This window comes from Peromyscus eremicus, chromosome 13 (assembly GCF_949786415.1).
Source record: "Peromyscus eremicus chromosome 13, PerEre_H2_v1, whole genome shotgun sequence".
NCBI lineage: Eukaryota > Metazoa > Chordata > Mammalia > Rodentia > Cricetidae > Peromyscus > Peromyscus eremicus.
In genome coordinates, this window is record NC_081429.1 from 51,922,182 (window position 1) to 51,934,405 (window position 12,224).

Here is a 12,224-nt window from a genome sequence, read left to right on the forward strand (position 1 = left end):
CCACCACCACCACCACCACCACCACCCAGCACAAAACAATTTTTAAAAAGAAAAATAGCCGGGCGGTGGTGGCGCACGCCTTTAATCCCAGCACTCGGGAGGCAGAGCCAGGCGGATCTCTGTGAGTTCGAGGCCAGCCTGGGCTACCAAGTGAGTTCCAGGAGAGGCACAAAGCTACACAGAGAAACCCTGTCTCGAAAAACCAAAAAAAAGAAAAAAGAAAAAAAAGAAAAAAAAAAGAAAAATAAGTTTCCACAATTTTAACTACTCATAACATCATACATTCATTATTTCATATTTTTTAATGAGACAGGAATGTGTGGTTCTGGCCTGGAAGAAACTCCCTTTGTAGACTAGACTAGTCTCCAACTCACTAAGATCTGCCTACCTCTGCCTCCTGAGTGCTGGAGTTAAAGGCATGTGCTACCTACCACACTTGCCATCTTAGAGGTTTTTTAAGACTCTGAAAAGACATAAAGAACTGTATTCTTACAAGACTTTTTGTCAGAATTCTGTTCTATAGTTGTAGGACTATAGGTTTCTTTATCTAGTTGGCTGTCTGCTGGAGTCCATCCTCACTTTCATGCTGCATGGGCAGCTTATGACATCATAGCTTGCTTCTTCAAAGCCAGAGTAGATTGAGAGTCTCCAGTATGACCTGCTGCTTTTGGAATAGTTATGCACATAATGTACAAATAGTGTACACATAGTGTGGAATCCTTTCACCTGCTACATTGTGTTGGATAGTCACGTGTTCCACCCTTAGTGGGTAAAGGAGACATATCATAAATACCAGAAAGGAATGCTCAGGTTCACATGCTGTTCTGATTATAACAAAACTCACTAGTTTGAGTAATTGGCAGAAGTCCTAATCTAATTTCCAGAACTTTGAGTTTACAGATTATCTTAAAATTTAGTATATTATTTTATCCACATAAATTTACCAATGTTAGTGGTAAACAAGGTTCTTACCTCTAATGTAGATTCTGTGTCCCCTGAAAAGCTTTTTTGTTTGTTTGTTTGTTTTTCAAGACAGGATTTCTCTGTATAGTTTTGGAGCCTGTCCTGGAACTCGATCTGTAGACCTGGCTGGCCTCGAACTCAGAGATCCACCTGCCTCTTCCTCCCAAGTGCTAGGATTAAAGGCATGCGCCATACCCCAGCCTCCCCTGGAGAACTTTTAAAAACTTTGTTCTGAACCTTGTACTTGTTTTTAATTGATACTCAAGTTTTTTCATCTTTCTTAGTAGTTGCAAGTGATTATTTCTAGTGTAACTATTGATATGATAAAATCATTGGGTTATTTTAAACATATAAAATATATATACCACAGTAATTTGATACCTATTACTGTCCATTAGGGAATACATGAGCAAGCTTCACCTTTAATAGTCTGGTGTTTGTTTTAGTGATAAACTTCTTTATAGGTGAGGCTGGACTCACATTTGTGTGGCCCAGGCTGGCTTCCATTCTGTCTCTTGAGTGCTAGGATTAGGGGCATGTGCCAATAATTTTATCAATGTAACGCTATTTTTAACTTGTAGTATTTTTATTACTTCATTATATTCTATATATGTATATAATTTTTAGTTGATTGAAACTATAATAAGGCACTAAAATTTTTCTTCTGAACTTACTATTATAATTAACCTAAAACGATATTAATGTTATAACTCTATAACTATATATTAAGATACAGCTTTTGGAAGCATCTCAGTGAAACAAAGGCAGTTGTTTATGGTATTTTGACTATAGTGGCTCCATTGGCCTTTGTCACTGCCTACAGAGGTGATAGCATATTCTATTTGGCGTCATAGCCACTCTTACACCTCTTGTGCATCCTAAGATCCCCCAAAGAGGACCCAGAAGTTCATTTGGCATCAGACTGCTATGTTAAAATTAAATGTAATTGACAAGAACACACTGATATATAAGCAGCATGCAGAAAAGATTCAAAGGCAAGCTTGGTTATAGGAATAATAATCCCAGTCTTTAATCCGAGCACTCCAATGACAGAGGCTAGAGAGCTCCAGGCCACCCAGGGTTAGGTTACATAGTGAGACCCTGTCTCCAAAGGAAAGAAAGAGAGAAAATAAAGTTCATGCTGCCCAGCAGCTACCGGAAGTCCTTGGTCTGCAGTGCCGAGGAGCAGAGGTGCTGCTGATGTTGGACCGCAGATCTTGCTGTTTGAGATTGCCCATGGTGGTTCCATTATGGAAGGAACAGCCCCACCTGCTATGAGAGCCGCCAATCCCAGTGCCTGACTGCACAGCAAAGAAAATGAGGAGATCCTAATTGTGCACATTGAATTCTGCTTAAGTAAAACATCAGATAAATAATTGTGGCCTTATGAACAACAGTATTTTGCAATGTCTGTTTTAAAATTTATGTACTGTCTAGTAATTCTCCACAATTTAAGATAGATAAAAGCTAAGTATTTATATGTTTGAGAGAGAGAGAAGGGATAAAAGGATGTCTGTGAAAGAGGTTGTTAGCTAATTGGGGAAACTTGTTACTGTTTATGTAGTCCACTAGAATACATGCTTTCTAAATAAAGGTGTGCTTTAAAAAAAATTAAAAATGAAACATCTTCTACCTGCTCGTGACTCTGGCTTTTAGCAGGCATCAGTAGCTGAGGGATGGATGACTCATTAAATGTATGATTAGCCAGTCAGGAAAGTCACACATTAACTACTGTGTTTTCCTAGGGTTTGTGTGAGTGGATTTCCAAGGCAACATGAGAAACAGTGGAAAGAAATCTGTGGTCGAATAGTATTAGATCCTGAATTTATGGTGCAACTTCTCACAGGAGTTTACTATGCCATGTAAGTAGGAAGAAGATGAAGTCTTCTTTATCATAGAATCTTTTGTTCCATGATAAACCTGTTACCTGGGTTTTCTAATATAGTATCTAGTCAGTACTTTTCAAATAGCCAGTTAATAACATGACTAGTCATAAAATTAGGCTTTTCTGTATGAACACTGTATTGTTTCTACATAGTTCACTATCATGATTATCACGAATACTTTAAATAAATTACTTTGAATATTAACACATGATAAAAACCAATTTGTATAAAGAAACATCTGTAAATTACTTTAAACAGAGCGTTGTAATCTTCATTTTGTTGTTATAACCAAAGCTAGGATAATTCAGCAGTGAAATAATAAATTGGAAGTGTAAGTTTTGCTTTATGACTAAAGTAGTAGAACTTGGAACCATTTTCTTTTAAAGTGCTGAAGACCAGAGATCTCTATTAAAAGTACTAAATAATCCCCCCCAGGTATAATGGACAGTGGGACCTTGGCCAGGAAGTACTTGATGACATCATTTATAGAGCCCAGCTAGAACTCTTTTCTCAGCCACTCTTGGTAAGTTACCTTTTTATACTTTTTTCCCTGAAGAGTAGAGGTTTATTTGGGTCCTAGTTCTGGATGTGTGTTGATTCTTCTTTAAGCATATATGTGATCAAAATGTTACCATGGGGCAGAGGACAGGGGAAGTATTGAGATAAAATGAAAAATGAAATGCCAGCCTGGGCTACAGAATGAGTTCCAGGAAAGGCGCAAAGCTACACAGAGAAACCCTGTCTCGAAAAACCAAAAAAAAGGAAGAAAGAGAGAGAGAGAGAGAGAGAGAGAGAGAGAGAGAGAGAGAGAGAGAGAGAAAGAAAGAAAGAAAGAAAGAAAGAAAGAAAGAAAGAAAGAAAGAAAGAAAGAAAGGAAGAAAGAAAGAAAGAAAGGAGAAAACCAAGTTGAGCGTAGTAGTTTACACTGGTAATCCCAGTACATGGAACCAAGGGGTTGATTGCCACAGGGTGGAGGCCGTCCTCAGCTACCCTGTAAGTTCCTGGCTGTTCTGTGTAGTAGAGCTCTGTTACAGAGAGGACAGCCTCATAAGTCTTATTCGGCTGTTTAGAAAAAGAAAGGTTGTTTAAGCTTATGTGAAATCACTTTGTTATAACCAAAACTAGAGCAGTGTAGAAATGAAGCAGTCACTGAAGACTATTTTTCCACATAAACATGTAAATTCTAAATTATTACCTTTATATAAAAAAGTTATAGAGCTGGGTGGTGGTGGCTCATGCCTTTAATTCCAGCACTCAGTAGGCAGAGGCAGGTGGATCTCTGAGTTCTAGGCCAGCCTGGTCTACAGAGTGAGATCCAGAACAGGCACCAAAACTACACAGAGAAACCATGTCTCAAAAAATCAAAAAAAAAAAGGAGGCTGGAGAGATGGCTCAGAGGTTAAGAGCACCGGCTGCTTTTCCAGAGGTCCTGGGTTCAATTCCCAGCAACCACATGGTGGCTCACAACCATCTGTAATGAGATCTGGTGCCCTCTTCTGGCGTGCAGGCATACATGCAGACAGAATACTGTGTACATAATAAATAAATAAATCTTTAAAAAAAAAGAATAAAATTAATATGCAATACACAATAGAAGAATATTCTCTGTTGGCATAAGAAAAACCCCTATTATAATCTTACTCTGTTTTAAAGACTCCATGAAGTTCGAGGCCCACCTGGTCTACAGAGCGAAATCCAGGACAGGCACCAAAGCTACAAAGAGAAACCCTGTCTTGAAAAAAAAAAAAAAAAAAAGATTCCATGCCTCCCAGTGTGTAGGGACTTGTGAGATGACTCCAGATAAAGGCACTTGTTGCCAAGCCTGACAGTCTGAGTTCAATCCCAGAATCCACTTGGCAGGAGGAGAGAACTGACTCCCACAGGTTGTCCTATGATCTCCAGACTCATGCCATGGCTTAGTCACACACACACACACACACACACACACACACACATACATACATAAATAAATAAATAAGAGTAAAAAAATCAAATACAGATGTTGGGCCAGCAATATGACCCAGTGGATAAAGGCTTTTGCAATGCAAAGTTGGACTTGAATTCTGTCCCCAGAACCTACAGAGAGGTGGAAGGCAAACACTGACTCTATAGAATTGACCTCTGACCGCCACATGGACGTAACTAACGGCAGCTCCCCCTCCACACATTATGCGTGCATTCACATACACATGCAGTTGAAAGGACACACAGTAGGGAGGACGAAGGCATTGTTGATGCCTTGGTGATGGCGTGGTTCTAGCCATCCCTTTGCAGAAGCAGTGTAGTAATGAGTGCTCGTTTTCTTAGATTCTTTAACCCACATCTAGCTTTGTATGTCTGGAAACCAGTACCTTAAAAGAGTATTAGAAAGGGCTGGAGAGGTGGCTCAGTGACCCAGAGAACCTGGGTTTGATTCCCAGCACTCACATGTTGGCTCACAACCATCTGGAAGTCCAGTTCCAGGAGATGTGATGCCCTCTTCTGGCCTTTGTGAGCACCAGACATGCATGTGGTACACACACACACACACACACACACACACACACACACACACACACACACACGTACGTATGCGGACAAAACACCCATACATATAAATTCAAATTGAAAGTACTAGAAATGCAACATTACAGTTACTTTTATTGTTTTATTTTTGGGTTTTTGAATTTTTGAGACAGGGTTCTTCTGTCTAACAGCACTGACTGTTCTAGAACTTGCTCTGTAGACCAAGTTGACCTTGAACACAGAGAACTACCTGCTTCTGCCTCCTGAGTGCTGGGATTAAAGGCATTTGCTGCCACCACCACCTAGCCTACAGTGTTACTTTTAATTGTAAAGAAATAAAAGTAGTCTAAGTGTTCCTGTAACAGAGAGCAATTGAAGTTTGTATTTCCTTGATGAAATTGTATATTTGAGAATTTATGTTAAAGAAAAGATAGTAACAGGTTAAATGGGAAACTATGTATGTATTTTAAATCTACATGTGAAAGAGGAAACAAAATACTAGTAGTTGTAGGTAATTTGACTGTCTATGGCCTCTCTCTTCTTCCTTCTTCCCTTCCCTTCCTCCCTTCCTGTGTGTCGCAATCTGGCTTTGAATGTATAATTCTGCCTTGGTCTTCCAAGTGCTGGGATTACAGGACCACCATGCCTGACTTGCTTTGGTTTTTTTGTTTTGTTTTGTTTTGTTTTTTTGTTTTTTAAACCGGTTTTATTAAGCTTTCTGAGGTAGTTTCGTGATACTTTAAAATGTTTATGCATTTTCTACTTGGGATAGTTTTTTTGTTTTTTTGTTTTTTGTTTTTTGTTTTTGTTTTTTTTTTGTGTTTTTTTGGTTTTCGAGACAGGGTTTCTCTGTGTAGCTTTGCGCCTTTCCTGGGACTCACTTGGTAGCCCAGGCTGGCCTCGAACTCACAGAGATCCGCCTGGCTCTGCCTCCCGAGTGCTGGGATTAAAGGCGTGCGCCACCACCGCCCAGCTACTTGGGATAGTTTTTAAAGCTATTTTATTTATACCATTTTTAATTTTAAGCTCAAATTCACTGATGTGTAGCATTTTTCTCATATCTAAAGCTATATGTAAAACAAAATGGAGAAACAAGTGTCCCCTATATTGCTAATACTTAGTTTAGAGACTTAACCTTATATACATCAAGCCTCAAAACAGCTTCCTTCTCTAGGTCTGTGTGGGTAGATCAGACATACTTTCTCAGGGTGATGCATCCAACATGTGCTTGTCCATGTGTGGAAAGAAAGAAAGACAGTCCTCTAGCTCAAGGTCTTTGCTGGATTACTACTTACCTGTTAAGAGACACAGCAGTCAGATGGCAGTTGCTTAGTAACCAGGTTTCCCAGTCTCTTCCTTAGAAGCAGAAATACTAGGAGATAATGCCAACATGTGTTCAGGGAAAATCTGTCCACACAGGAGTGCAGAAAAGTGTTACTGTTTTATCACAGATTAAGTTTTCTATTACTTATCATATGAAAAAGCAGGAATTTATTCTAACTTATATAATATCTTGGTACAAATATTAAACATTTTTCTATGGAATGTTCTTTTCTTTTCAAACTCAACAACTTCAAGAATCTAGTGTGGTGGGCTGGAGAGATGGCTCAGCGGTTAAGAGCACTGACTGCTCTTCCAGAGGACCTGGGTTCAATTCCTAGTACCCATATGACAGCTCACAACTGTCTGGAACTCCCGTTCCAGGGAACCCGACACCCATAGCAAAAACACCAATGTACATAAAATAAAAATTTAAAAATTAAAAAAAAAGAGAGAATTCAGTGTAGTATATGGCTCACATTTTAATAATAAATTTTCATTTGAAAAGCCTGCCAAAAAGAATATATAATATTGAAAATAAATACTTCTGACATATCCGTGCTTTTATATTATATAACTTTATATGTTACAAAGTGTACATGTTCAAAAATATGGAAACATGCATTATAGAGGAGTTAAAAATTCTATGTTGGTTGTAAATTTGTAAGACTTACATTATCATTTTAGGTTGCCAATGCCATGAAAAACTCGTTACCATTTGATGCACCTGATTCTTCACAAGAAGGCCAGAAGGTGCTTAAAGTGGAAGTCACTCCGACAGTGCCGAGGATCTCTCGGACTGCAATTACAACAGCTTCAATCCGTCGTCACAGATGGAGACGAGAAGGTCAGTACAAAATCCCATGTTTACTCACGGACTCAAATAACTTACCACTGTTTGTACAGAATGTACTAATGCTTGATAGTAATTAATGTTCTCTGTATTCAAGTAAAATATTTTCACCTTAAAGATGGTACTAGAAATGTGATAATGCTTAGTTATTTTGATGTAAAAATATGTCTGTTTATAAAGTAGGGATTTGTTAGACTGTTCTGTTAATGTTAAAACATAAAATAAGACCTAGTTAAATTTTGTTTTTTGTTTTGTTTTTTGAGCTAGTAATAAAAATAGGGGAAAATGTTGCTTTAAGCCTATTAACTGGAACAAAGGTACATGAATGAGCACTGTGGGAGAAAGCTATATGACTTGTCAAACTAACAGTATAATACAAGCTAGCCATAAAAGAATTGCTTCTAATTTTTGCATTTTTATATCTGCTTTTCCTTTTTTTTTCTAAGAACTGAACCCAGCAATACTTTATAGATGCATTACTTAATAGTCAAGCTGTCTTGCTGAAGAGACATTGTCATTTTTAATGATCCCTAGTTTTCTGTCCTATTCATTTGCAAACCTTACATTGTTCATCTGCTGCCTTATGTGTGTGCAAGCTGTGCACACACATGTAACTATAGAGATAGTGTTTGTGTTAATATCATATCCATATATACATTCTCTTATCTGCCTGGGTCAGAATGCTCAGAAAAGAACAGAGCAGCACAAAAGTACTAAAATTTTATATGTTGAATCCCAGATGGCTTTGACTTCTCAAACGAGGCTGACTCGAGTATTCCTGGCTCCCCGATCCAACACGGCTCCACTGACCTAGGGATCAAACGTGTGCAAGAGGGGGAGGTGCGCAGGACCCCTGAGCATGGCTCGCCGGAGCCCAACTCGGCAGCAGCCACAACAGAGGGTAGGACAGAGATGAGGAGGCAGAAGTCAGTGAGGCAGTTGCTGGAGAAGGATCCTGGCTCTCTGTCCCCGAGCAGAACACCTTTCCATTCTAGTGTGTGTCTCCACAACCCCTGGGTGTGCTAGCTCCTCCTTGCAAAGCAACCCTCCTCCCCATATGCCTAGCACCAGGTTAGGTACAATCTTCAGTTGCCCTTTGTGCTGGCCTGGAGTCTGCATCCCTGTGTCATCAAACAGCAGCTTGGCATGGCTACTAACAAGGCAGGGACCTGGATGAAAAGATCTGCAGATGCTTGGAATTTGTCATTACTGAGCATGTTTGTTCTAACACTAGGGGAAAAATGCACCCAATGATCATGAGCCTTATTAGTCCGTATTAATGTGTACACATGACGATTGATTCTGTAGAAGTCTGTGAAGAGAATTTTAAAAGACAAGTCCATTTAAGAAACTGAAGTGGACCTGGCATTTCCCTGTTTCCCAGGGCGTCCTCTTAACAAGTATTTCCTGTCTCTGACAGAATGCTGGTATTAACTAGCTTCTCAACAGTTGGATTAAGTTGCCTAATAAGTTACTGACATCTTTTCTCCATAAATGTGCTATCCTGAAGCATTCTACACTTCACAGTTTTTATAAATAGTGGTCACAGCTCCCAGATGGAAGTGAAATGTGTTGTTTACAGGTCATGCACAGAAGACCCTTGTCTCTACAATGTAGGTATTTGCAAATAAGAACCTGTGCCCCATCACTACTGGTAAAAGAACACTTTTCTCTGACAGGAAACTATTTGCCTGCTGCTGTGTATGGAATGGCATATGAGTTAGCTTTGTGGAAGAGAGAACTGTAGCCAAATGGTTTCATTATTATAAAACCTTATACTAATAAACCTATAAGTAGTTTTTAAAGAGATCAGCTATTTACCTATTTTAAAGACCAAACACACATAAAATATTTACCTTCTACCCTAAGGAAGTATCTTTCTTTTCGGTGTATTAGAAATTTGAGCATGCTCAGTAAGAATCTAAATGTACCCTCAGTTCCTAACCCATTTGCCTAAATTGTCTTTACTTCATCTAACAGTATTGCATGTGCATGACCTAATGACCCCAAAGTGGGTCCTGTTTTAGAGATCCCTCTTGACATGGCTGTGGAAGATGTGGCCCTCCCTTTTTGTCTTTTTGTATCTCTTTATCTTACCCCAGCAATTAGATGTATCTTCTCTAAATGCCAAAAAAAAAAAAAAAAAAAAAAATTTTTTTTTTTTTGAGAAAACAAGTGGATTTGGAGCCTAGAGTGGATCCAAACTAAACAGCAATCTATTTCTCATTGTTGATGACTAAATAAACCATTTGCTATTTGTGTATAACTTTTGTTAGGATGTTGAGAGTATTTGTGCTAAAAAAAAGTCATATTAGCAGTTGATGAAATTCTTGCAAGTCTGACACTAGGCTGAAGCATTACTTCTAATTCATCAGGCGTATACTTTGAAAAAGGAACCAAAATAGTAATCCCCCCCCCCTTTTTTTTTTTCCTGGAGCTAAGGACCAAACCCAGGGCCTTGTGCTTGCTAGGCAAGCGCTCTACCACTGATCTAAATCCCCAACCCCAGTAATTCCTTTTTAATATCTTTTTAACTCTATTAAGTCCCCTGATATCGTTAATCTTTTAGTTTGGGGTAGTTTGCAGGGGTGTATAGCCCAAGGAAAGTGAATACATTTCTCTAATGTGTTTGAAGCTGGTTGGTGTGGTGGTGCACGCCTTTGATCCTGCCACTCAGGAGACAGTCAGTCTTTGTGAGCTCAAGACCAGCCCACACCACACAGAGAGACCTTGTCTCTGAAAAGGAGAGAGATAATTTTATCTCCTAACCTAGATTAATTGTGGTTTTAAATAAGTGTTCGTAGATGCAGAATGTATGAGAAACGCGCCATGAACAAAAAGGTCAGTGAAACCCTTTTCACTCGGGTCTTCTTGGAGTCGTGGATGTTGTCACCTACAGAAAAACTACAAAGGGAAAGATGTTTTGAGACTCAATTGCATTTTTATCTCCTGGGAGTTTTCTGTTGGTGATGGTTTTGGTTTTTTGAGGCAGGGTTTCTCTGTGTAGCCCTGGCTGTCCTGGCACTCACTCTGCAGACCAGGCTGGCCTCCTCAGAGATCCATCTGCCACCACCTCCTGAGTGCTGGGATTAAAGGTGTGCACCACCACACCTGGCTTCCTTTGAGGGTTTTTAAGACACAGAGAAAAGGAAATTGATTAAAATTTACGAGAATTTTAGTAATTCCCTAGAATGCTGAAGCCTTCGTATTACATATATAAATAACATTCTTTAAAAAAAAATGTTTGTAGCAATGATGTTTTTATAATAAAAATGTGTTTATTAGGACAGGCACAATTGTTCAGTTGTTAAAGGTGCTTGCTCTGCAAGCCTGGGGATCTGAGTTTGATCTGTAGAACCCATGTGAAGGTGAATGGAGAAAACCAGTTCCACAGAATTGTCCTCTGACCACCACACACACAGAGTAATGCTAAGACATTTTAAAATTAATTTATTATATGTTTCAATTAAAGGTTTTAAGATAGTGCCTGTGATTTATGGATAATCAATGTTCCATGAAATTGAAATAACATTTCTAGTGTATAAAATAGCAGTAGATTCTCTTGCATGGTGGCTTTTTATGTTATCACCCCTCTTCTAGCATACTGCTTGGGCATCCGATCTGCATGTAGCAAGATTCAGAGCCAACACTAAGTCTCTCAGTCTCTTGTCCTAACTATTAGATAAACCAATCCAGTTTTATATTCATGGTTTTGAATATTTGGAATTTATACTACTTATAAGTCAATTATTAAGAAAGGTAATGTGAATCGGATCTAAAAATTTCATTTTTGAGGTACATGATGCCCAGTTCTTTTGAAGGGATTGAGAGAAGTAGTGTCAGTTGCTTTTTTTTTTAGTAAATGTTTTTCCACATGGCTTTGCATGGTGATGAAACATCAAATTGCTGTAGATATTTACATTTATACTTATATACATATATGTAACAAGTTGCCTTTTGCTTTAAGGATCGCCTAATTTGATTCTTTTTTAGAAGTAAAATAACTAATCCATCTGAAGAAATGCAGCTAAAAAATATTTTTATTTTTCCAGGTACTATGTTAAGTAAAAGATTATGTTTGAATATGTACATTTTGCTTAGGTAACCTGTATCTGGAATTAGTGTTTAGATTGTACCCTAACATTTTACCTTAACTATCATGTTAATGTCAGTTTTACAGATTCATACTTTCTTTCAGTCTGGGAAATATATGTTCAGTTTTTGAAAGAAGAAAACATTAATTTTGAGACTGTTTGATCATACTTTTCAGTAAAAGAATTGGGCTGTCTGGAAACTACAACCTCATTATGTTCTATATGACTCTCCTCTCACAAAAGTCGAGATGAAGATTCTTTCCCTAAGTGCAGTGACTGGGAGATGTGATGCAGCATTGCAGTGCTCTGTGAATCTGACAGCGCTCACTCTCCTGTCAAGAATGTAAACTGTGCGGGGTGGTGGTGGTGCACACCTTTAGTCCCAGACTCGGGAGGCAGAGACAGGTGGATATCTGTGAATTTGAGGCCAGCCTGCCCTACAGAGCTAGTTCCAGGACAGCCAAGGCCGTTAAACAGTGAAACCCTGCCTTGGAAAAAACGAAACAAGGAAAAAGAATGTAAACTGTTAAGAAATACATAATACAGACAGTAGAAATATCCCTGCGAGTTCCCTTTGCCTCCTCACACTCACTATACTCTTTA

The 12,224-nt window shown here is 38.7% G+C and overlaps 1 protein-coding gene across 2 annotated transcripts in view; it reads left to right on the top strand.

Moving 5' to 3' along the window:
• Hycc2 (hyccin PI4KA lipid kinase complex subunit 2) overlaps window positions 1-12,224 on the top strand; it is a 59,855-nt gene that overhangs the window by 42,831 nt on the left and 4,800 nt on the right. Inside the window, exons 9-12 of one of the 2 annotated variants that reach the window (XM_059278598.1) lie at window positions 2,709-2,825; window positions 3,285-3,372; window positions 7,362-7,521; window positions 8,267-8,428. In XM_059278598.1, coding sequence (XP_059134581.1) covers window positions 2,709-2,825; window positions 3,285-3,372; window positions 7,362-7,521; window positions 8,267-8,428 — 527 coding nt within the window. The remainder of the gene's footprint in view (window positions 1-2,708; window positions 2,826-3,284; window positions 3,373-7,361; window positions 7,522-8,266; window positions 8,429-12,224) is intronic. The other variant, XM_059278599.1, reaches the window with a different exon arrangement.